This window comes from Gossypium hirsutum, chromosome A06 (genome assembly GCF_007990345.1).
Source record: "Gossypium hirsutum isolate 1008001.06 chromosome A06, Gossypium_hirsutum_v2.1, whole genome shotgun sequence".
Taxonomy (NCBI): Eukaryota; Viridiplantae; Streptophyta; class Magnoliopsida; order Malvales; family Malvaceae; genus Gossypium; species Gossypium hirsutum.
This window is the reverse complement of record NC_053429.1, coordinates 79462103-79487505: the sequence shown is the minus strand read 5'-3', so window position 1 is coordinate 79487505 and position 25403 is coordinate 79462103. Positions and strand designations below refer to the sequence as shown.

At 31.5% G+C, this 25403-nt stretch overlaps 3 protein-coding genes across 6 annotated transcripts; all 3 read right to left on the bottom strand.

Annotated features, from left to right (window-relative positions):
• Positions 1–912: 912 nt before the first annotated feature.
• LOC107929834 (cysteine-rich receptor-like protein kinase 10) lies at positions 913–4033 on the bottom strand. 4 transcript variants are annotated; one of them, XM_016861352.1, is made up of 8 exons: positions 3861–4033; positions 2926–3050; positions 2720–2848; positions 2340–2482; positions 2058–2268; positions 1733–1970; positions 1491–1641; positions 913–1417 (listed from the first exon to the last, which is right to left on the bottom strand). In XM_016861352.1, the coding sequence occupies exons 1-8, from the start codon at positions 3881–3883 to the stop codon at positions 1064–1066; spliced, it is 1374 nt and encodes a 457-aa protein (XP_016716841.1). In that variant the 5' UTR covers positions 3884–4033; the 3' UTR covers positions 913–1063. The 4 variants fall into 4 exon arrangements, with proteins under 4 accessions (XP_016716841.1, XP_016716842.1, XP_040971809.1 ...); XM_016861353.1 differs by having other exon boundaries at positions 2340–2479; XM_041115875.1 differs by having other exon boundaries at positions 1733–2268.
• LOC107929836 (uncharacterized) lies at positions 2925–9136 on the bottom strand. Its single transcript, XM_041115421.1, has 8 exons — positions 9132–9136; positions 8656–8836; positions 6594–6742; positions 6426–6483; positions 5133–5174; positions 4158–4237; positions 3861–4033; positions 2925–3050 (listed from the first exon to the last, which is right to left on the bottom strand). The coding sequence occupies exons 1-7, from the start codon at positions 9134–9136 to the stop codon at positions 3964–3966; spliced, it is 585 nt and encodes a 194-aa protein (XP_040971355.1). The 3' UTR covers positions 2925–3050; positions 3861–3963.
• An 11674-nt stretch (positions 9137–20810) lies between these two features.
• LOC121230682 (cysteine-rich receptor-like protein kinase 28) lies at positions 20811–21430 on the bottom strand. The gene has a single exon (XM_041115877.1). The coding sequence runs from the start codon at positions 21424–21426 to the stop codon at positions 20998–21000; it is 429 nt and encodes a 142-aa protein (XP_040971811.1). The 5' UTR covers positions 21427–21430; the 3' UTR covers positions 20811–20997.
• Positions 21431–25403: the final 3973 nt, after the last annotated feature.

The following is a 25403-nucleotide window of genomic DNA, read 5'->3' as shown; positions in this document are numbered from 1 at the left end:
AGATATTAGCATAATTTTGAGATTTCTACAGATCAAGATACTAAATGAATAAATTGCGTAATTTAGATTGATAGTGACAGATGAAATCTAGGTTAATTCTTTCCTATGTACTGTTTCGCTTCTTGGTTGTTAAACGATTATTTTCTTGAATTATTATTTGTCGTGTTCGTTAGTTAATTAAATTAGTTAATTTTAGTTTTCAATCAATGATTTTTGAATTTATCAATTACATAATAGAAAGATAGTAATTACTATTACTTTTAATCTTCGTGAGAACGATATCTTTATTCACTATAGCTATACTATTAATTGATAGATACATTTAACTTAGTCACTCGTGAACATCAATATAAGATGCATATTTAAATACAACATAACACAAACTTATAAATTAATATTGGAATGATAGTCTATACAAAAACACAGTAGAATATAAAAAGCAATAACAGTATTATGTGCGAACGAAAACATGTTCTAAATCTATATAAAATAAATTATTAACATGTCAAAATTTATATTTATAATATTTTGAGCGTAAAAAATAACACAAAATATAATAACATGAACAACTCTCAATTGTCTTGTTATATTTAATATATATTGTAAAAGTTTTGGTATGTTAAGAAACAATTTTATGTAGATTTTAACAATTTTGATTATTTTTTCATTGAATTTATGTTGTATAATGGGTAATTATTTCAGTAGAATAAGTGTTTTTTTTTCTAATTTGTGTCCTATATTTTATAATAAATGAATTATCAAAACTAGTAAAACACAAATGTTAATAAATTGTGCATAAAATAAAATAAAATAAAATGTATAAAAATATAAAAAAATATTTCTATTTTATATTTTTTAAATAAAAAATAAATTATCTTCAAATAATATAATTTATTTTAAATATATATCGGGTGACACCAAACTACTCCTATTTATTAATTCAAATAAGATGGTATTAGCTCATTATAAAAACTAAGATAAATAGTTGACAACAGTTGCTAAAATACTTATGATTGGATGGGAGAGAAGTAGTCCCTGAATGACAAATATGATCAGGTGCTTGCTACCTTGGATGGAGTTCGGTAATTGTGACCTCATTTTCAGAAACTACCGCAGTTTCCTTTCTGGATTGACTACATTTTGTCGCCCCAGAATTCAAGTCTTCCGACCACAGCATCTCTACCTCTGATTGAGTGTTACTGTGCATAAAAAATGCAGGTTGTGAAGGTAATGGAAGTGTCACAGAGTAGCTTGTAAGCATCAACGCAACCGTAGCCATGTTTGGTCTCTCAGCTACATTTTCTTGAACGCAAAGCAGCCCAATGTGTAAACATCTCATCACCTCGGTCGTTGAACTGTCTTTTAGTGTTGAATCCACAAGCTCGTTTGTTGTTCCATCTTTCCAATTCCTCCATGCCTGTCACGATTTGAATGCTTTGAATAAATTTTCTTATCACAATCTCATAAGCACAAATGATATTGATACTTACATAGCTCAGAAGATCATCTACATTATCTCCTTTGTGAAACGAACTGTTCTTTTGACCACTTAAAATCTCCAAAACCAGTACGCCTAAACTAAAAACATCTGATTTAACTGAAAACTGACCATGCATTGCGTATTCCGGTGCCATGTATCTGCTACAATTCAATATCAGAAACATTAGTTTTCCTTGTGAATGAAAGAAAAGTAAATGTGATTTAACAATTTTACAAGATTTCCAGTACTTACTATGTTCCCACAATTTTGCTAGTAGCACCGTGAGTTTGATCAACTGCACACAATCTAGCCATCCCGAAATCTGCAATTTTAGGATTCATCTCTGCATCTAATAGTATATTGCTGGTTTTGAGATCACGATGAATAATTCTTAGTCGAGAATCTTCGTGAAGGTAGAGGAGCCCACGAGCAATGCCTCCGATGATTTTGTATCGTTTTTCCCAGCCCAAATATGCACGCTTAACGGGATCTGCATCATCATAAATGTTTACATCAGGTTGATAGTTTGATTTATAGTACTTATTGTATAATACACTGATGATATCATACTTCATACCAAATAAAAACTGATCCAGGCTAGCATTAGGCACAAACTCATAGATGAGAAGCCTTTCGTTTCGTTCCAGGCAGAAATCTTGAAGCCTAACCAAGTTCCTATGCTGAAGCTTGGCCACTAACAGAACCTCGTTTTTGAATTCTAGATCTCCTTGTCCGGAATCAGTCGACAGCCTCTTCACTGCTATTAATTCGCCACCGGCAAGTTTTCCCTGAGAAGACACCAAAATGAATTATATATGTACAAGTTTTATCTTATAGGGACCGATCCCCTTTGTCTTACCTTATAAACTGCACCAAATCCACCTTGTCCAAGCATATTTGAATTAGAAAAGTGGTTTGTTGCAGCACTAATGGTGCTGAAATCATATTGCAAAGCCTCTGCATTTTTTATTTCATCCACTGCTTCAGCTGCCTCACCACCTTCTTCACAGGTGTAACAATTCTATGAGCTAAAATTGATTCAACATGGTTCTAGAAGGGAAAATGTTAAAAGTAAAACATAATGAATTTTCTTTTCCTAAAAGGGTTTCTCACGTAAAAAATCTACCTGTTCTTTATTTTTATTTATCTTTTCTTTGCGATATATTGTCATTATCGACATTCTATATCATAGAAAAGAAAGAAAGTAAAAGTTGATCAATAAAAATCGTGTTCACTTACTTTCAGCTTTCACCTTTGACTTCCTCACCCTTAAAAAGATGAAGATGCAGCTGGAAACTACAAGTACCACCAAAGCAACAGCTGAGACAGATGCGATGATAATAGTTCGAGACGAATTACTCTTTTTTCCTGCAAAAATTTTCACACATCCCTTTCATACAAGATAGAGAAATTTCTAACAATCGTTGACTTGAAAAATAAGGTACCTGTTGTATTTTTGGTGTTGTTTGATGGCGGGGATGTTGCTGGTGGTGGTGTCGATGTCAATGGTGTATCAGGAGTCGTAAGATTATAGAAGCGTTCAATCTCGAACCTAAAGTTACAGCTAACACTGCAGCAAAATTGACTTTTAGCGGCGTTTTTCAAGGTCTTTAGCGGCACTTTTACAAGCGCCACAAAAAACGCCGTTATAGATGGCGCCACTAAAGTTTGCGGCGTTTATTTGAAAAAACACCGCTAAAGATCACGACCTTTAGCGGCGCTTTTTCCACAAACGCCACTAAAGATCACGACCTTTAGCGGCGCTTTCTCACAAACGCCGCTAAAGATCACGACCTTTAGCGGCGCTTTTCCACAAACACCGCTAAAGATCACGACCTTTAGCGGCGCTTTTCCTACAAACGCCGCTAAAGATCACGACCTTTAGCGGCGCTTTTCTCAAAAACGCCGCTAAAAGTATGAAATTCAAAAAAAAAATATATTACAAAATATTATAAAAGTCATGAAAAATATAAAAAATTTAAAATTCATTATCAAATTAAATTTTCTATTAAAATTTTAACTTTAAAACAAAATACAAAAATTAATGAATTTAAATTTAGAATTTAAAATAATAAATTAATAACACAATTAAAATCCAAAAGTATATGCAAAATAAAAATAATTAATAATAAATTTTCTTCTTTCAACTCAAATAAAAATAAAATGTTGAAATTAAATAAAAAATTAGAATAATTAGTTGACACGAGATAATTATTAAGTATATGCAAATATGCAAGTAGACGATTACAAAATAGGGTGTAGCTTTTGATCAACTAATTAGTTGATCCTACTGCAGGTTCTATCTATAATCTGCTCAACAAACATACAAACATAAGACACTATAATACTTTTTTGCACATAAAATATCTAAAAATCACACCTGAATTCGGATTCATAGCACATACGGTGTCAACTGCATGTTATCATCCTTATTCGCTGCTGCAATGCCTCCCACAAGCATTCGTAGAGGTAGGAGCTAGTCATTATGTGCCTCCTGCAAATTGTTCTTGGACCGCAAATTGTTCTTGGACCGCAAAGTGTAGTTGGTTTTTCCTGTTCCATTTGCCACCAGTCAAAACATAAAAGAGCGATTGCCACACAAAAGTAATCATCAAAACGATATCCAGAAAAACAATATACAGTTAAATTATGAGAATGCAAAAATACAAAACGATACCGCTGTGAGTATATCCATGTAAGCTTTCTGTGTTTTGTTTTTGTTTCATAGAACCCTTTGAAAACTTCTACACACTTGACCTGAAACAATGATGTTAAATATAAATAACAGTTCTAAACATACACTTGACCTGAAATGCTTAAATACTACTTTGCACCCATTTTGTTAGTTTAAGAAAAATATTCCACCCCCTCAATAAATTGCTATCCAAGAAGAACCTTCATGACTTAGTTTAGCAAAGAAAAAAAAAACCAATAAACGGTATCCACCATAGTTACTCAGGACAAAATGTTATAGGTTACTCCATTTTAAATTCTGCAAGAATGAAAACTAATTTAAAATGATATACGGTGCTATTATTTGAGGAGACAAATTCTGACTATTAATCAGGACAAAATGTTTTTCAAATTAAAAAATATATATATTACAACTATAAATTGCAGTACAAATAATACATAATTAACCATCCAAATTTAATTTGGAATCAATTTAGATTAGAAATTAAAAAAAGTAACCAAACTCGAAAAATGGCTCAAAACTCATTCGAATTTTGAAACTTGCATTAATTAAAAATAGCAAATGATGTAATTTGCCAACTTTTGAAGATAAATATCATAAAAATTCAAAGTGTGAATGTAAGAAAAGATTCTTTGAGAGCAACCTTAATGGTTTAGATAACACCAAGACATTAATAGTTATTGTAATAAAAAACTTAAAAACAATAATCCACTTGATGATGTAAATTAATTAATTATTATGTATCTTCTTTTTAAGTATATAACCATTGAACTGTGGTGCTAACATGCTGACAACATTTATTTATTTATTCCAAACACTTCTTTGTTTCTTCCAAACACAATGAAATGCATAGAAAGTGAAATCATGAGCATGGTTTTAAAATAGATAAGACTATTTTTAGAGAACACTCCATGGAGAAAAAAAAAAAAAGAGTGCATAGCAATGAAATACTTACACCTTATCAAAGAGATAAGCCTTTCCATGCCCGCAGTGGAAAGACTGAAACACAAGTTAAGGATGGGGTTAGTACGACTCTATGATGCTGAACAACACAAGATATAATTCAGACAACAATGAGAAGCATGGCCATGATGAAGAGAAAGATCAGACAGAAAATGCGCTTGGTAACACAAGTGGCTTTGCTCCTAGACTATGCAAGAAGCCCTCTATGAACATTGGAACCAGTCACTGCATCTACAATAACATTGATGATAATAGTCCCGAAAAAAATAGGGGTAGGTGGTTTTTCAATATATGATACTGATGTAAAACTAAACATGATAGGCTGACATACAACCTACTTATTTTACTCTTCCTTATGTCTCAACTCTTAAATTCCAACTTCACAAATATCAAACAATATCTTAGGCTTAGACAAAAAATAACCTCCAATTGAACCAGCCATTGTCTATTAAAGAACTGATACATAATCAAAAGAAACAGGAAGCTATGACTTATATTTTTCTCACCTTGGACTGTAACTCCTAGCAACAAATCTACCTACGCCAGGTGTTATGCGTACTAATCTGCCAAATGTAAGAAAGATATAAAGAATCCTAGACCGCTACCAAGTTTCAATGTTACACAAATGAGATAAGCTAAAGGATGGATATAAAGAATCCAAATTTCTTTATTTGATGCTTATGTTCATTCAACCATTTCTCAGTTATGCAGGACCTCAACCTCTAGAATATGACTAATTTAGTTCACTTACTCTTAATCCTACTACTATTTCAGAAATAGCAAGCCCAAAGCATACTGAAATCAACATAAAAGCTGGAAGCTTGTCTTCTACATCAAAATTTTCACCTTTCTACAAAGCACACCGCACCTATGAGCAGTTATACGAGTAAACTAAAGGTGCATAATTTTTAACATAATCATTAAGTTAATGAGATACGTTATGAGACAAAAAAGTAAAAACAATTTACAAAAAACATTCTTCTAAGAAAGGAAAGATCAACTTCGACTAGTAAGATCTACAATAAAATACATTTCCAATGAAAATCACTTCATATATAAATAATAGTATAAAATTTTGATTCATGAGGCCAATAAAAGAATACTTTAATGCTATGTTTCTTTTAGCTTAAACATTAATGAGAAAAGGCTACAACTATATACAAAAATAAAATGAAAACTTCAGTAACTCAACATGAACCTATCAACCTTAGATCTAAACATAAATCCCATAGATATAATCGATTAAAAAGCAAGAATTAAAAGAGCAAAAAGTAAAGATTAACTTACCGCCTTGCGAAGCTTCTTAATTAGAGCCATGGGCTTTCTCTTCAAACCCCTCTGGAACCTACAATCACATAACAAAAAAGAAACAATAAAAAAATAAAACCCATTTCATATTTTTTATTTAAAAATGAGTGGGAAAATGTTAGCAAAAAATGAATATTGTGTTATTACCTTCTGCAAGCTCGAGCAGGGAAGAGCTTGACAAGCTCATCAGTGGACATATCAAGGAGAGCATCCAAATCGACACCTCGGAAGCTAAACTTCTTGAATGTTCTCTTCTTGGGCACACCGGCCGCCGCAACCTCCGTCTCTACATCCGCCTATAAAAAGTTACCGGTAAATACATTACACAGTAGGCCAAAAAAATAAAAAGAGAAAAGAAATAATACTAAGAAAGAAAAAGAAGAAGAAAGGAGTAGCTATGGTGGGTGAATTTAGTGCAGTGAAATGAAAAGGAAAAAAGAAATTTGGGGGCAAATTTTGAGAGTAGAAAGGAAAAAGAAATTTGGGGGATTTGGTTAACGAGCGGGTAACCAAAAAATAACTTTTGGGAGTCAGTGGTGTTTTGCCTTTTTTTATAAAAAAATAATGGCCTTTTGCGGCGTTTTCTAAAAAAACGCCGGTAATTCATGAATTTTATTATTTTTTAATTGAACTTTTTTTCATTTTTAACATATTTTTTTCTATTTTTTTCTTTCAAAATTTTTATGTTGAGATTATCATTTTTTTGAATTTTTTTCATTTTGAATATTAAGTTTTTTAACTGAGATATGGACTAAAATTTTAAATTTTAAATATTAAATTTTTAAGTTTTTATTTTTGATTTAATCATAGACATTTTAAAAATAAATACATCAATATATTTTTATATTGAATAAATATAAATATTTATGTATGCAATATAAATATAAAATAGTGTTATATCAATAATTGTGTTAATAATTTACAAAAACTAGATCAAATTAAAATTCATATATACAATTGCACCCTGATTCCTATATTTATCCCTAAACACTAAAAATTAAACCCTAAACTATAATGATAATTAATTCAATATTTTAAAATTAATATTAACATTATTAATATAATTACTGATATAGCATCATTTTATATTTATATATTGCAAACACAAATAACTATATCGCCTTTTTAACATATTTTATTTGAGACATTCTATTTAATCTAAATATATTTAAACAAAAAAACAGATAAAAATACACTCTATTATTTATACAAAGTTACATAACTTTAATAAAACAATTTCTCTATTGGAACACTCTAGTTATAATGTCCACTCTGTAAGATATTTCTATGTTATATAAACTTGGAAATTATATATAGTTCAACAAATGCTGATTAATATTTAAGCTTGCCACAATCAAAATCACCCTTTCTTAATAGCATCCCAGGTAAGAATCTAGAAAGGAAATTATCTCTTAAGAAGTTAATAATTGTCCCATTGTAAACTTCAACCCTAACCTTAATTTAAACCCTAAATCATAATCCCTAAACCCATAATTCATCATAAACCTTCAAATACTAGCTAACTCCTAAACCTTAAACCCTAAACCGTATATCTTAAACCATAGTTAACTTATAAACCTGTTTAAACCCTAAACCATATATCTTAAACCATAAACCTTAAACTATAATGATAATTAATTCAATATTTTAAATTCAATACTATATCTTTTACGATTATATAAGAAAATATTTAATATATTGTATAACCATAAATTTTAATAATTATTGTTTTAGGGGTTATAAATTAGTGTTTATGATTTTTTTGGGTTTAGGGGTTATATAACTTTTAGCGGCGTTTTACTAAAAGCGTCGCTAATGCCCTGGTCTTTAGCGGCGTTTTACCAAAAGCGCCGCTAATGCCCTGGTCTTTAGCGGCGTTTTACCAAAAGCGCCGCTAATGCCCTGGTCTTTAGCGGCGTTTTACCAAAAGAGCCGCTAATGCCCTGGTCTTTAGCGGCGTTTTACCAAAAGAGTCGCTAATGCCCTGGTCTTTAGCGGCGTTTTACCAAAAGCGCCGCTAATGCTCAGTCTTTAACGGTGTTTTACCAAAAGCGTCGCTAATGATCAGTTTTTAGCGACGCCGCTGTTGCTCTATTTTTAGCGGCGTTTTAAAAAAAACGCCGCTTTGCTCTGTATTTTAAAATTTTTGCGGCGTTTTTTGATAAAACGCCGCTAAAGCCCTATTTTCCTGTAGTGTAGGCTCGAGTACTCTGCCACCTTGTTTTCTATCACAACATTCGGGGATAAGTTCAATGGCCGCGGACAAGCAAGAAGTGCATTCAGCCTGGGATAAATCAGGAGTGCATTGAACAAGTGCATAAACTGTTTGAAAAGGTGTGACTTGGGCACTTCCTGTTGCAAACTTGCGAAGGGAAGTCCCGGATGAAGCACTGTTGATGAGGCCACTACAGCAAAATAGGTTTTTAGTAGCGTTTTTAGCGGCGTTTTTAGCGGCGTTTTTAATAAAAGCGCCGCTATAGGTTCACATTTAGTGGCGCTTCAAGAAAAAACGCCGCAAAATTTACTCTAAACGCCTTCGTTTTAGTGGAGCTTCAATGGCATTAGCAGCGTTTGTACAAAAACACCGCTATAGATCAGTACTAGTGGCGTTTTCAAAGAAGCGCCGCTAAAGGTATGCATATAGCGGCGTTTGTTAAAAAACGCCGCAAAATTTTTTTGCAAAACGCCATCGTCTTATATTGACCTTTTTAGTGGCGCTTTTATAAGAAACGCCGCTATATGTCTTATGTAAAGCTTTTAGTGGCGCTTTTATAGAAAACGCCGCAAAAAATTTTGTGAAACGATGTCGACTTGTGCAGAGCTTTTAGTGGCGCTTTTATAGAAAACGCCGCAAATTCTGATCTATAGTGGCGTTTTCTCTAAAAACGCCGCAAAAAATCTTTTCATCTTTTTTTTGTACTTTAAGTGGTTTATTTATGTTAAAATACAATTTATTTTTAATTAAATATTTATATTCTTCAGAAAAAATAATGACACGTAGGAAAAATTTGAATGTAAAAACATAGAAAAATATTTGTTAAAAATGATAAAATACTATTATTTAAAATAATTTTAAAGATTTTTGGTATATGACTGATTGTTTTTTAATTTATATGTTAAATATTTTCTTATATAATTGTAAAAGAGATTGTATTATTTAAAATATTGAGTTAATTATTATTATAGTTTAGGGTACTTTACAGTTTAGGGTATATGGTTAAGGGTTTAAGGTTTATGAGTTATTATTTTAAGGTTTAGGGATTATGGGGTTTAAAGGTTATGGTTTAAGTGTCAGTGGTTAGGGGTTTAGAGTTTATATTTTATTATTCAGGGTTTATGGATTATGGATTAGGGATTATGGGTTTAGGGTTTTGATTAATTAGTATTTTTTAATTTATATATTAAATAATTTATTATATAATTGTGAAAGAGATAGTGTTAATTTTAAAATATTAAATTAATTATCTTTATAGTTTAGGGTTTACAGTTTACAAATCAGGGTATATGGTTTATGGTTTTATGGCTTATGAGTTACAACTTTAAGGGTTTGTGAATTATGGTTTAAGGGCCGGTGTTTAAGGTTTAGGGGTTATGGGTTATGGGCCAGTTTAGGGTTTAAAGTTTATGTGTAAGGTTTATGGTTTTAGGGTTTATGGTTTTAAAGTTTATGGTTTAGGGGTTAAGGTTTAGAGTTTAGGGTTTAGGGTTTATGGTTTAGGGTTTAGTGTTAATAAATTATGGTTTATGGTTTAGGTTTATATGGTTAATGGTTACATGTTACGGGTCTGGTGTTTAGGGTTTATGTGAAGGGTTTAGGATTTTAGGGTTTAGGGATTAGAGGATTAGGGTTTAGATAAATTAGTGTTTTTTAATTTATATATTAAATAATTTTTTATTTAATTGTAAAAGATATAATATTAATTTTAATATCGTAAAATATTAGAGTAGTGGTGTTTTTGAAAAAAATGAAATTATTTAGATTAAATTTTTAGATTAAATTATTTAAGGGATAATAGATAAACTTTATATATTTAAATATTAGATTTAAAAAAATGATAACAAATAAAAATTAAATACAAAAAAATGAACATAAAATGGAGGTTAGTGGCGTTTTTGAAAAAAATGCCACAAAAAGCATTTATCTTTAACTAAAACGCTATCGTTTTAATTGGAGCTGGAAGGGGATTAGTGGCGCTACCTTACAAACGCCACAATATATGGGATTTAGCGGCGCTTTGGACGTTTAAATTTTTGATGAAACGACGTCGTTTTCTTTTCTAACATTTTATCCTCCTCATACTGACACTTAGCCATTTCCAGTGTTAATTTCCACCCTTTAACAGATTTCCCCCAATTCCCCTAATCCTTAAATTTTCCCCCAAATCCCTAAGCATCCGAAGCTCCTGAGGCTACCTGACCACCTACTCGTCGCCGTACGCCGTCCTCACTGCTCCTGAGATTTCCCCCAAGTGCCTTTGGAATTTAGCAACCGAATTTTTTGGCACCAACGTTTTGCTCAACTACGTAACAAGTAAGTGTGTGCTTGTCTATTTTCAGTTAATTTCTGTAAATCACCTACTTGTTTGTTTGTTTTCGATTATTCAAATGTGTTGTTTTTGATTGTCTGGGTCAGATGTAAACTTAGCTTAAGAGTATTCTATTTCATTCTATAGGCTGGGAAGGTGGATCATTGAAGAATTTGATGTGGGATATCCTCTAATTTTGTAATCTTGTTTTTAGGATTTTTCGTCAATTTCTCTTTTCATTAAGTATTTGATAGTTTTTGATCTGGTTTTCAGGAATATCTGTTTTTCTTTTTTTCGAAATCGTGTTTGGATCTTCGGGTTCATGTTTGGTTTCTTGTTTTTGAATTGGTGGAGATTGGGTTAGTTTTATATTTAATGCTGCGATGTTTGACCTTTGAAAGCTAAGCTTTTACAATAAACTTTGCTTGAATTCGATGGACATTGCTCTTATTTTGCGATTTGAATATGATTTTCAAAAAAAAAAAGTTATTTTCTTGATTTTTGGTGGGAGACGTTTCTGGATTTGGTTTCTAGAAATGAGAAAGCCTGTGACTTTAACATGCTTCTTGTATAGATTGAAGCTCATTGTTTTTGTTTTGAATTTTGATAAAAGATTTTTTGATTCTGAATATTTTACATTTTCATTTGCTTGAAGTTCAAATGTTGTTTTTTCTCTTATACAAAGTTTAATGGGAAAGCTACTAGGTTCTCTGTTCTGTTGTCTTTCTCATTTACTTGTGGTTCTCACTTCTTTGGTTTTATTTAGTTTACTGCTAATTTTAATCTTCATTTTGTTTTGCAAATGTTGATAAATGATTGTGTTTGGATAATGTTTAGTTGCCATCTTTCTGGTACACATGCACAGTCAATCAGTCTGTCCATATCCATGTTTATATTTTTATATATCTTTATCTCTAGTTTGTAAATATTATATAAAAAAAGGTGCAATTATCTGTCTCTTGTTTGAGTATTGGAGTTTAAGGTGTGATTCCTGCATTTTGTTCTGGGAATTTTTAGGTTTATAGTGCTGAAATATAACAGTATGAAGCTAATTTATAAAGTCTATGGTGCTTTCAATGTATTTGCATACTTTTTGAGTTACATGTCCAACAGTCCTTTCTATTTGAATCATGCAGAAAGATATAGATTTGTTTTTCACTTTGGAGGAGGGAGTTCAAGGAACTTTGGACAGCATTACCCTTGAATTTGGTCTGATCTGTAGACTATTGTTCTGCTGAAGTATGTCTTATTTAGATGAGGCTGAAATATTTTTTTTCCGATCGGCACTGAAAAATGAAGGGGGAAAATGTGATAATAGTAAAAGCAAGATAGTTTGTTCTCTTTTCAAGTGGAAAGTGTTGTCAAAGTAGGAGAAGTGATGCTCACATTTGTGATGGTTGTAGTTAGCATCTTGTTTGTTCTTTTAGGTTGACTATTGGATTTCTTCAAAAACTCATCCTTTTTCCTGGATACAGAGGCTTTAGAATTGAGTTGAGTGGCACCTGACTTTTTTGTACATCGTTCATTCTTTTCCCCTCTTTTTTTATTTTTCACTTTTCTTTTCTGCAGATAGAGCCAATCCCAAGTGGAAATCTGCCTCCTGGTTTTGATCAAAGTACTTGCCGCAGTGTGTGAGTGTTTGCCTAGATTTTTTTTACTTCTTTTTCCCCTTTCTCCATTTTTTTGTTTGTATATTGTGAGTCACTTATTTCCCCTTCTTGCTTAAGCACCTATCCTAGTCACTTCTGTGCTTATAACCGCATGAATTAGAGACACTTTCCTTCATGAGTCTGCTGATTGGATATGTTGCTATGGCTCTCCGTGCAAAATTCTAAGGTAATGGCTCTTTTAATTGATAGTTAAATGGTTTTTGGAATGTGATAGATGCTTGTTCTTGCATCTTTTTAACAACTTTGAAAGTTACTTATATAGTTTTATTTATCTCTTCTTTTTCCTGTTTTTTCTTTAACTTTTAGTTTTTTTATTTTTGAGAAACTGCAGGTATGTGGGAAACATCCATTCACAAGTGACTGAACCACTACTCCAAGAGGTTTTTGCAAGTACTGGTCCTGTTGAAGGTTGCAAGCTTATCAGAAAGGAAAAGGTATTATTTTTAAGATTTTCCCTCTTCTTTTTTTGCCTTTATGAAAGCTGTGAGGGTGCACTATTTAACTTGAAGGTTGACTTGGAGCAGTTTATACACTAGTGATAGGACACAACCAAACTAAACTTTCTGGAAAACTATAAGTAGCTTATAATCATTAGTTCTCGAATCAAACCCAAACCCAAATTTTAAACGTACATCATCAGTATAACAGCAAATATTTGGTTGAGGCAATGTAATGTATTTTTTTAATGGAAGGGTTCCAAAAAATGAAATTCAAAACATCTTGTGGTAGAAAAGTAAGACAAACTAACCATAATTGTTACTTTGAAATCTTGTGTTATTAATTGGATTTGACTATAATTTGATATACCAACTATAATTTGATATACCAACGAGCTTTGTATAAAGCGGGTTTAAATATATTATTTTCCGGCTTTCTGTTCACTATATACAAGGTGATGCATTTTTTTCTAGGCTTTTGATTAGACATTTACGATCATACTTTTCTATTTTAGTGTTCTTCACATATTTTCAGACTAAAAAAAATTGACGATGGTAATGAAATTATTTTTTAAATTTTTATATATTTTTATTTTATTAAATCAATTGATTTATAAAAAATATTTATTCAAAACTTTCACTTTACTTTATGAGACAGAATAAGGGTGGGTTACTTTGAAACAAAATTAAAGTAAAAAAATATCGTTACAAAACTAAATTAAATATTAATTGACCTTTTGAGAGAAATATTCTCTCAATAAATAGTTTAATTCATTGATGTTGAAGTCATCATTTTTAGTTATAAATGTATATTATTGTTTTTTAAAGTTATTCTTTGAGAAAATTTAATTGATATTTTTTTAGAAAAATAAAATAATTTTAATTAGTACATGATAATGATGCCATTACTATATACAAAATCATTTTGAATTTGGTCAAAATTTTACTATTAATAATTATATTTTGTATAAATTATTTAATTTAATATTTATATTTTAATGATTATTTTTATTATTTTTTTATTTTTTGAGTTGTTTAATTTTAATTTTGGGTTTTTTAGAAAAATTTATATAATCTCTACGTTTATTTATAACCTTTCTTTAATTCTTAAAACGTAAAAAGAATATGTTTAAATGCACTTAAACTTGTATTCTCGAAATTGCTACAACAACAATAATACCAATTAAATAAAAGTTAAATTCAATTTCTTTAGAAATTTGAAAATTTAATATTAAAAATAAATTAATATTGTGATATCAATGCCTAAAATAATCAATTCATGTGATTTTGATATTAATAAAAATGGACTATCTCACCACACGGATCCAACAACAAGGCTCGAAGTTGGAGAACAAAATTTATTCATGTGATTTTTTTAAAATTTATTTAAAATTTATTTAATTAAAATATTTTTTTAGCTTGGGAAATAATATTTATCTTAATGTTAAATATATATCGTATAAAAACTTACAAAACTTACATAATACATAAATATGTATCATAAATATATATCATATAATAACTTACATAACTTATATACCTTACAAAATACATAAATATATATCATATCATAACTTACACAACTTACATAATACATAAATATATATCATATCATAACTTACATACCTTACATAAATGTATATCATAACATAACTTACATAACTTACAAAGCTTACTTAACTTACGTAATACATAAATATACACTTCAAAATCCCCCTGCCTGAATTAGTTTACACTTATTAGATAATTTATACTTGATATATATTATCTATTTTAGTAAACGCAATTTATTGTCAACTTTAGATTTCAAGAACTACGAAATGGATAGGAGTTGGATGAAATTGTCAAGGGTAAGCAATGCCTATCAAAATGGAGTACAAACTTTTCTAAATTTTGCATTTCAAAATGCAAGCCAAGAGAATATGATTCTTTGCCCATGTAAGAAGTGTGGCAACATCAATTGGCATTTTCGTGAAGTTGTCTACGAGCATCTAATTGTTGATGGCTTTATTCGGGGGTATAAAAAATGGATTTTCCATGGAGAGTGTACATCTAGTGGAACTTCTTCAATGATTAATTCAACTTATCCTTATACTGATTACCACCAGTATGTTAGACAAGATGACATGGAAGGTATGTTGCGGGATGCATTTAATATGCACAGTCATGGTAAGGAATCGTTTCTACCTAACTTTATTGCATCCGATGATTGTAATATTGGTGGAAATGTTTTTTGCAAAATGGGAACAAGTGCACCTGATGAAGAGCCAAATGAAGAAGCGGCGAAGTTCTACAATTTACTTAACGAAATGAACGAAGAACTTTACGAGGGATCAAAATATTCGAAATTGTCCTTCTGTATTCGTCTATTTCACTTAAAATGTTTGGGAGGGTGGACCAGAAACTCTTTTACAATGCTGCTAGAGTTTCTGAGAGAGATGTTTCCGTTTGCAAAAATCCCCCAGTCTTGTCAAGATATGAAGAGGCTAATAAAAGATTTGGGCCTTGGGTACGATAAAATTCATAGTTGCCCAAATGACTGCATGTTGTACTGGGGTGATCAGAAAAACCAACAGTCTTGTCATGTTTGCGGTAAGTCTCGTTGGATGAATGGGAATACAAAAGATGTGAATGGGGATGATGGTGGGGCACATTTAAGAAAGAAGCTAGTGAAGGTTATGCGATATTTTCCCCTAATACCAAGACTTCAAAGGCTTTTCATGTCGTCAAAGACGGCCAATTCTATGAGGTGGCATAATGATCAACGAACCGATGATGGATTATTAAGGCATCCTGCTGATTCTTTAGCTTGGAAATCGTTTGATAGTAAATTTCCAAGCTTTGCAAGTGATCCTCGAAATGTGAGGCTTGGGCTTGCAGCTGATGGCTTTAATCCTTTTAAAATCATGAGTACTTCGTACAGTACTTGGCCTATAATGCTTGTTCCTTACAATTTGCCTCCATGGATTTGCATGAAGCAATCTTCATTTATTTTATCAATGATTATCCCTGGAGAGAAAGGTCCCAGAAATGATATTGACATCTATTTGCAGCCACTTATTGAAGAGTTAAAACAATTATGGTCGGGTGTTGAGACATATGATGTATTAAGAAAGGAAAACTTTAATTTACGTGCAGCTTTATTGTGGACAATTAATGATTTCCCGGCTTATGCTAATTTATCGGGTTGGAGTACTAAAGGACGTTATGCATGTCCTTGTTGTGCTGCGCAAACTTGTTCGAAGTGGTTGTATAATGGGAAGAAGTTCTCTTACATGGGCCATCGTCGGTGGTTAGATGGAAATCATAAATTTAGCTTTCAGAGGACTCTATTTGACAGTACTGAAGAGTACAGAAGAGCTCCTGAGCAGACCGTTGGATCTGAAATCTTGTTTATGTTAAAAGATATCAACTTTAGTTACGGGAAGATGAATCAACCACCTATCACGCAAACAAGGAGAAGATCGAGGGATGAATCTGATGATGAATCTGACGAAGAGGATGATCCTAATGAGACGGACTTGTGGAAAAAAAGTATTTTTTTTGTGTTGCCTTATTGGGAGCACAACATTTTACGCCACAATCTTGATGTCATGCATATTGAAAAGAATGTCTGCGAGAACATAATTGGTACAATTTTAAATGTCGATGGAAAATCAAAAGACAATCTTCAGAGTCGACTTGGTTTAGTTGACATGAGAATTTGGCGTGATCTTCATCCTCAAGTACTTTCGAATAAGAAAAATCGGTTGCCGCCTTTTATTTTTTCAATGTCAAAGAAATAAAAAGAGGTGTTTTGCATGGTGTTGAAGGATATAAAGGTCCCAGATGCATATGCGTCAAATATATCTCGATGTGTGAGTCTTAAAGATCGAAGATTATATTCATTAAAATCACATGATTACCACATCTTGATGCAAGATTTACTCCCAGTTACTTTATGGTGCTGCATGTCAAACAATGTGACGTCCTGTATAATTGAACTATCCAATATAATGAAAGCTATTTGTGGCAAAGTTTTGGATGTTGAAGAACTTAAGAAAGTACAGGTTCGAGCTGCTTTGACTTTATGCAATTTGGAGAAGATCTTTCCACCTTCCTTCTTTACTATTATGGTGCACTTGGTAATCCATCTCCCTCACGAAGCAATACTTGGTGGACCAGTTTTTTATCGATGGATGTATCCAATAGAAAGGTGCTAATTTATTTGTCAAGTATTTATTTATTTGCGTCTATACATTTAGTTACAACTTTTGATAAATATTGTATATCGTGTTTAGGTTCCTAAGTAAATTGAAATCTTATTGTCGCAATAAGCGTTATCCAGAAGGATCAACTGCTGAAGGCTACTTGGCAGAGGAGTGCATGACATTCTGTTCTAGATATTTAGAAGATGTTGAAACACGATTGAATAGACCAAATAGAAATGTTGGGCTCAATGATTATAACTTGGCCGAAACTTATTTATTCCAAAGTTATGGAGAACCAATCGGCAAAGTTGAAATTGCAGAATTAGATGATATATCGTGGATACAAGCACATCGATATGTACTTTTTCACCACGATTTAGTTGAACCGTTACGCAAGTAAGTTCTAAAATTTCCTCACATATTCGTTGTTTTGATTTGTTTATCTTCTAACCAATTACACTTGTTTTTAACATAGTGAGTACAAACAAATTTTGAGATCTCGTGCACGCTCTCGAAGATTGCAACATCGAGAGATTAATAATTTATTCACAGAATCTTTTCATGAATGGTTAAGTCAAACGGTATGTAACTAAAGTTAATAAGTTACATATAATCGCGAAATTTAGTTACACATAATACATTTCTAATTCTTCAACTTACTTTCGATTCAATAGGTTTGGAGTGGGAAGAACGTCAATGACGAAGTTAAATGGCTTTCCCAAGGTCCGAACAGAGTAATAAAAAGATATAGTACCTTCCTCATCAATGGATATAGATTTCATACAAAGTATCGCGAGAGAATGAGGAGAACTCAAAATTGTGGAGTCGTTGTTAATTCTTCAATTACAAGTTATGCTAGTGCTAGGGATAGTAATCCGGTTGAGGGTAACGTGGAGTATTACGGACTTCTTACCGACATTATTGAGTTGGATTACTATGGCAGATGGAAAGTTGTCTTATTTCGGTGTGATTGGGCTGATGTTAATACTGCTTGAGGAATTAAAAAAGATCAATTTGGTTTTACAATGGTGAATTTCTCTCGCTTGATTCACACTGGACAACAATTGATGGACGAGCCATATGTATTTTCCTCTCAAGTGAAACAAGGTTTTTATTCGAAAGATCCAATTGATGAGGGTTGGTATGTTGTACTCCAGAACACCCCTAGAGACTTGTTTGACATGGGTAATGGAAGTAGAGATGACATCGTCGAAGGATCAGAAACATTACCTTTTCCAGAACAAAACTTAGATGAAAATATCCCTAGTACTAGTACACAACATCAATGGGTTCGACATGATGTGGATGAAGATATTTACGAATAATGATGTAGTAAGATTTTACGTTTTTAATTATATGTACTATTATAATTTTAATCTTGGTCATGTTATATAATTTAACTATTTTATATGTACTATTATTGTTGTAATTTGTTACTAAAACTTTAACTATTTTATGTGTATTGTAGGAAAAATGCGTAGAAGAAGATTACGAGATTTAAGTATTGTCCAGAATACTCCAAATTCGGAAGAAGGAAATATTGAACAGCAGACAGTTGTTGGATCTTCGAATGTGTCGGAGACACTTGACGAGCCTGAAGAATTTCAAAGTAATGTTAAGTTAATTTTCCATGTTTTGACTTTTATTATTAATTTTTTGTCAATTTTAATATAATAATAGTATATCATTTTTCAGCTGAAAGTGGTGAGACGCGCAGAGTTCGAAGACGTACGCTGCTTAGAGATTTATACGACTTAGATCCTGTCAAGCGTGTCAAAGTAAGTAGAAATACTCATGGTCAGCCTGTTGGATCTGAAGCTCAACTTTTAGCAGGCTATTTGGGCATTTTAGCACGAAATGCCAATATGTTGCCCATCAACTACGAATCATGGCATCACATGCCTGATAGCAACAAAAATCAGGCTCTCGCTAATATTAAGGTAACAAACTGTAAATGTAATTTATAATACTTTGGTTTAAGTTTCATTTATATTTACATTCTAAACTTGTGTTTTTTTAGGAGAGATTTGCTTTAGAGGTCTCCGATGATTATATCAAGAAGGCATTGGGTAAAAATGGAGAGACAATAAAAGCACTTTAAAAAAACATTATTTTAAGAAAGACATAAGCCTCGAGGAAAAATTGAGAAATGTCCCGCCGGGAATGCTGAGGTACCAATGGGAAGATGTGGTTAGATTCTGGAATTCAAAGAAATGAGAGGTATTGTGTATTTCCAAACTCTTATATATAGTGTTTACTATATACGTAATAATAATTTCATTATGTAGGACCGTGAGCGAGTTGGAACAAGCAGCAGGCAAAAACAAAAATTCACGCACACAGTAGGGTCGAGAAGTTTTGCTTCTGTAGCTGAGGCCGAGGTACTATGAATTTATTAATTCTTTCAAATATTAATTACTTTCTACTATTAAATAATATTTTTACTACTATATTGTAGGAAGTCAAATCTGGACAAAAAGTTGGACGCCTTCAACTTTTTCAGATTACGCATAGGAAGAAAGATGGATCTCCTATGACATCTAAAGCTGGAGAAATTATGGTATATTTACTTAATAATATTTGATTTATTCTAAATATTTATAATGTTTAATTATAATTGTTTAATTCAATTCATCATTACTAGTTTTAAATAATGTTAAGTTATGTTGCATTCTTTTTTATTATATATTTCGTTTTTAACTGTTTAATTGATTTTTTAGGAGAAACTAAAGGAGAAGAAGGCGAAATATGAAGCGATTGCTTCGACTGATAGTTCTGTTAATCTTGAGAACATTGATAACAGAATTATCACTGAAGTTTTGGGTCCTGAAAAGTACGGTCGGGTTCGATTTCAAGGATCTGGTGTTACCCCGACTCAATATTTTGGATCCGGCTCCCAGCAATACATGCCTTTCGGAAGTCAAGCTCAAGCTGAAGTTCAGAGGTTAAGAGACCAGATAGCTCAGATGCAAGCGAACACGGTTGAGCAAATTGCTGAGGTTCAACGAAAATATGAAGAACTCCAGCAACAACTTAGAGCGGAGGCAGCAGAGAGGGAGGCAGCAGCGAGGGAGGCAGAGGCACGAGCGAGAGAGGCAGAGGTAGCAGCGATGGCAGCAGAGCAGAGCAAAAGGTACGATGACCTCCAGTTACAACTTCAGCAGATGATGCAGATGTTTCAGCAATCGCAAAAGCCGTCATCTTAGACATTACTTTTCTCATTGTAAGAATGTTTTTAACTTTGTCACGTTTAACATTATTGTAAGAATATTTTAAATTACTTTATTTATTAATTATATCATATATCTTTCGTTAAATTTGAAGTATTATTTAGAATTAATGTTTTTGGTTGTGTTTTTATGCTAAATTTGCTGTTTTTGGCTGCATTCTATACTATATTTGTTGTATTTGGTTGGATTTTAATGCAGGAAGGGTTGGATATTGGTGAAAAAAATATATTGCAAATCTGCTATGGCTTTTAGCGGCGCTTTTCCCACAAACGCCGCTAAAAGCCATGACTTTTAGTGGCGCTTTTTTAAATAAAAGCCACCAATTTTTTCGGCGTTGCCTTTAGCGACGTTTGTTGCGGCGTATTAAAATGCGCCGCAAAAAGTATAAGCGCCGCAAAAAGTTTTAGCGGCGCTTATAAAAGTCTATTTTCTTGTAGTGGGCTATCCAACAGGGTACTCAAGGACTAATTAAAAGCATCCACATCGGTCACATTATTATCATTCCACATGTAGAGCAAAGGGTCGTCTTCCACAACGCCAAAGATGGTTTGTGTAACGAAACATGCAATTGTTATACCAGATAATTGCTTCCCTCTGGTCGGGACAAAGACTTCTCAGCTCGGTCGTTGCGTTGTTGATGCAGCCGAGGCAATCGCCTGATCCCACATCTCCTCTGCAAAGTGCAGTCGAGTTAACTCTATTGGAACCCTCCCCGGAAGATAGATTGTAAAATCCATAATCATTTGCTGTGTTTGCAGAGAAAGAAGATATGAGACGATTGAGGTTGGTCTCGTAAGTGCTGTTTATGGTGAAATTGACACCGGTTTCCATACAGGAAAAGTCTAGAGGCTCTTCTTGGGCAACGGCAAGAGTAAGAAGGAAGGAAATAGTGAAAGAAATGAATAAAAACTGCAATGAAGAATCCATTGCGCTGCTGCTTCCTCTTCTTGAAAGCTTATTAGACTTAATGATTTAGAGGGTTTATATTATAAAAATCAATGCTGATGGATTGGAAAAATTGTCCAACTAGTTGAGTTGACCAGGATATAATTTTTTCTGAAAATGTTGAATAACTTGTAATATTAAAATTGTTTATGTTACATAGAAATAAGAAAGTGATTAGGTTCAGCTTTAAAAATTCATAAAGATGATTCATTGCTTGATGCATACGCGGATGGGGAACTAAACGAGTCAAAGTCAATTGTTGATCATAAATTAATAGAATCTCCAGGTCCCGTTATACAGTTGTTTAGCCTTAAAAAGGAGGAAAATGGCTACTGAATCCAAGTTTGAACATCACATAACATCTATTTACTAAATACATTTAAATTAAAAAAAAACAATTATACCATTTATTATTATTTATGTATTTTCTATTTAGATTATTCATTTTTCTATTTTTAACTACAAGATAATTACATATAAAAAATGTTATAGAACTAAATATATTTGTTTTTTCATAAAAATATATTTCACTTCAATTAAAATTACATATTTTAAATTTATATTTAATTTAGTCATATTACCTTGGGATAAATTTATTTTTTTGTAAAATTAATTAATTATCATTATTTAGTAAACTCTAATAAAAAAGAAATTGATAAAATTATTAAAAAAATATCATCTCAAAATTAATATTATAATTACATAAAAACTTATTAAAAAAAAGAGAAGACAAAAATAAATTATGATTATAATTTATAATAGGCTTTTAAAAAAACAAATAAGGGCTTGATAAATTTAAGATAGTCTCAATCAATGTAAATCATATATGAGTTTTTAGTGTATATATATTTTAGTTTATGTCCCCTATATGAATTCTATATATAAGTTTAAACATGTTCCTATTATGAGTCTTATTCAAGTATATTTTTTAATACAATTGTGACTTAAGTTATGGTTTTTCAAATTATAGGATTAAGTGAATTTTATCATCAAACCTCCCGGGAATTTGGATACTTTATATTTTACTGTTTGTAGTGGTTATATGGTTTTCGAGCATGTAAAATATAAGCATTTTTCAAATATGACCGAATCACAATTTATACCTATAAAAAATTATGTTAAATAAAAGAATATTGACTAGTCTCAAATTAATTACAACTATAATATCATTGAAGACAACCTATTCTTAACACAATCATCCCAAATATATATAGTACACATTTGGACTGTTCAATCTATATCTTATGGATTTATATATTGCAATTTTGACTATTATATTTATCTTTTGATATTTATACTGCATATGGATAAGAATCATGGCCATTCTTATTATAGCTTTTTGCCTTTTTTTTTCTTTTTTTTAGATTATGTAACCATTTGATATTTATATTATCTTAAAATTTAAGGTTTAATTTTTATATTTTAATTTTTTACATAATTTGGTATCTCAACTTTTATGATGTTATTAGTTAGTTTAAATGTTTAATCGTTATGAAATTTTTAAAAATTGTTAATATTGTTAATTTTTTTTGTCAATTACAATATTTTTTTAGATTTAAAATGTCACACTAATAAATTTAGTACAAGAATTTTAACTATATTAACAACAAGACCTAAAATTTAAAATCTAAAAGTAAAAGAACTAAATTTCTAAAATTAAAAATATAATCACTAAATTTTAAATGTAAAAAATATATATATAGAAATTTAACTTTGTAAATTTAGCTTAAAAAATAATTAATCTGCAAAGGGTGCTTCAAACCATATTAGTAATTAAATAAAAGTAATGGAATCAAAGGTTCCATTTTTATTTCTAATTTAGAATGTATTTATTCATTTGAAAATTTGCTTGATAACTTATTAACAAGCCAAAAAGTATGCAAAATGATCAGAGTTGGTGTTCACAATTCCATGTGGAAACCTGGAGGAAGGTCTCTTCTCTTCTCTGCCTAGTTGCCAGGGCCCCAACAAAGCCTACGTTGGTGATCTAAGAGCCGAGTGTCCCAACTAGACAGAGCCCGTTTCATGAGAGGTGACTCCACCACACGTGTTAGTCCTACAAATTATAAAAGGTAAAGTAGGCATTTACTAGATGGCTCGTGAGTAAATGGATATCTTGTCAACGAAGGTGAATACCGATAGGTATTATTCCAAAATCTACTATTATTGTGAACTCTTTGGCAATAACTTGTTGTAGTTATAAATTCCAGACTTGCAAAATTATAAAATTCTAGTATAGAAATCAAGTATTAATATGGTTTGAGAGCCTTCTTTTCTGAATCCAGCACTCTCAAACAAAATATTTGCAGCTTTTCCTCTCCTATCATTTGTTAGAACAAAAGAAAAGTGAAGTCGACTGCTGACTGAGCTTATTTGTCACCCAACTTCTCTTGTATTCATCCTAAGCAGATATGCTTGCCACTACCCTGTCTAAAGTTAAGCCATGTCCTAAGGAATGAGCTCTCCTACTTTTTAGGGCTAGTGGACTGTTAGTAGCCCAAATTGACACTTCAATCATTGGTGATGGGTCACTCCACCTTGTAGGCCCAACTGAGCTCCACTTTAGTGGATTTCTACTTTTTGGATTTGCCTTTTACGTAATAGTTCACTGTTGGTACTTATACGATGGTAAATTTAATTTGATTATAATGCTGACATCAAATTCCTAAGAATCCTATTCCATCAACATTTTGGTTGATGCATGTTTTAGAAGGAAAATAAAAAGGATTTTGAAATCTTTATTTATTTTTTTCAATTTTTAAAAAGAGTGAAGGAAAAAGTTCTCATGAACAAGACATCATTGGAGTTTAACCCTTAAATCAAGAGGAGACTCGTGAGCCTCCTTAAAAAGGAATAGGAAAAGTTTTGATTTTTTTTTAAAAATTTTCGAAACTGATTTGAAGAGTAAAAAAAGAAAACCTTTGAGTTGTGGGGTTCCAAAAGGAAGAAGAAGAAGCAAAGATTTGAAGGGGGGAAAAAGAAAAAAAGAAGAAGAAGGTAAATTTAGGTTTTTTCTATTTTAGTTACTTTAATTTTTTTTAATTTAATAACTTTAGATAAGATAATTGTATAAATTATTCACTGAGATTAAAAATTTCATTTTGTTAACAGATTATTGATATGACAAGTAATTAAATAGAAAAATTTAAAATAATCAAAATAAAGCGAACTTTATTTTAGAATGACCATAAATGTAATTTAGTAAAAGAGATGTTTATGTACAGACCACAGTGCACCACCTTTGGAAACTAGAGAATTTTGGGTTCTGTGACGGGCAATGCTTGCCAGAAAAAGGGTGGAAGAGAGAAAAGAAAGTGAGTTTTAAAAAATGAGGAATTTACATCATACGGGCCTCCATGTTTTTGGCATTATTTTAAAGGGTTTTTACCTTTTAAATTACAATTTTAGTTTCCGTTATTCCAATTTTTGAAATACGGGCTAGTAAAATTGACCATTGAGTCTCTTTTCCTTCACATTGTTTCTGAAGTTTTAAAATTAATGCTTTTAGTTTAAATTAAATTGAGTTTGATTTAATTTTATAATTAATATTATTAAAAAATAATTAATTATTTATATGATATACACATGAATTATTATGAGAAATGTAGTACGAGCAAAATTAATAGCTCTACTCATAAAAGATCTTCATACGTTGATAAAAGGAATTATCCTTATTTTCCTATAAACATAAATTGTAAAATCATGATATTGATGGAAGATATTAAATGTTGAGTGGAAATGAAAGAAATAATATTAGATTAGCCTAAGAAGACTAATTGATGGGTGAAGGTAGTTCATTGAGAAAGTGGGAACGGTATCTATGACCAAAATGAAAGAATGTGGGGACGGAGGAAACTTCCATACCTAAAATATTGATGGAGTTTGTTAGATTGACAAAACAATGTAGCCTGTGACACGCGGTTATTAGTTCATTACTAAAGTCGCTGCTTGAGTTGAAG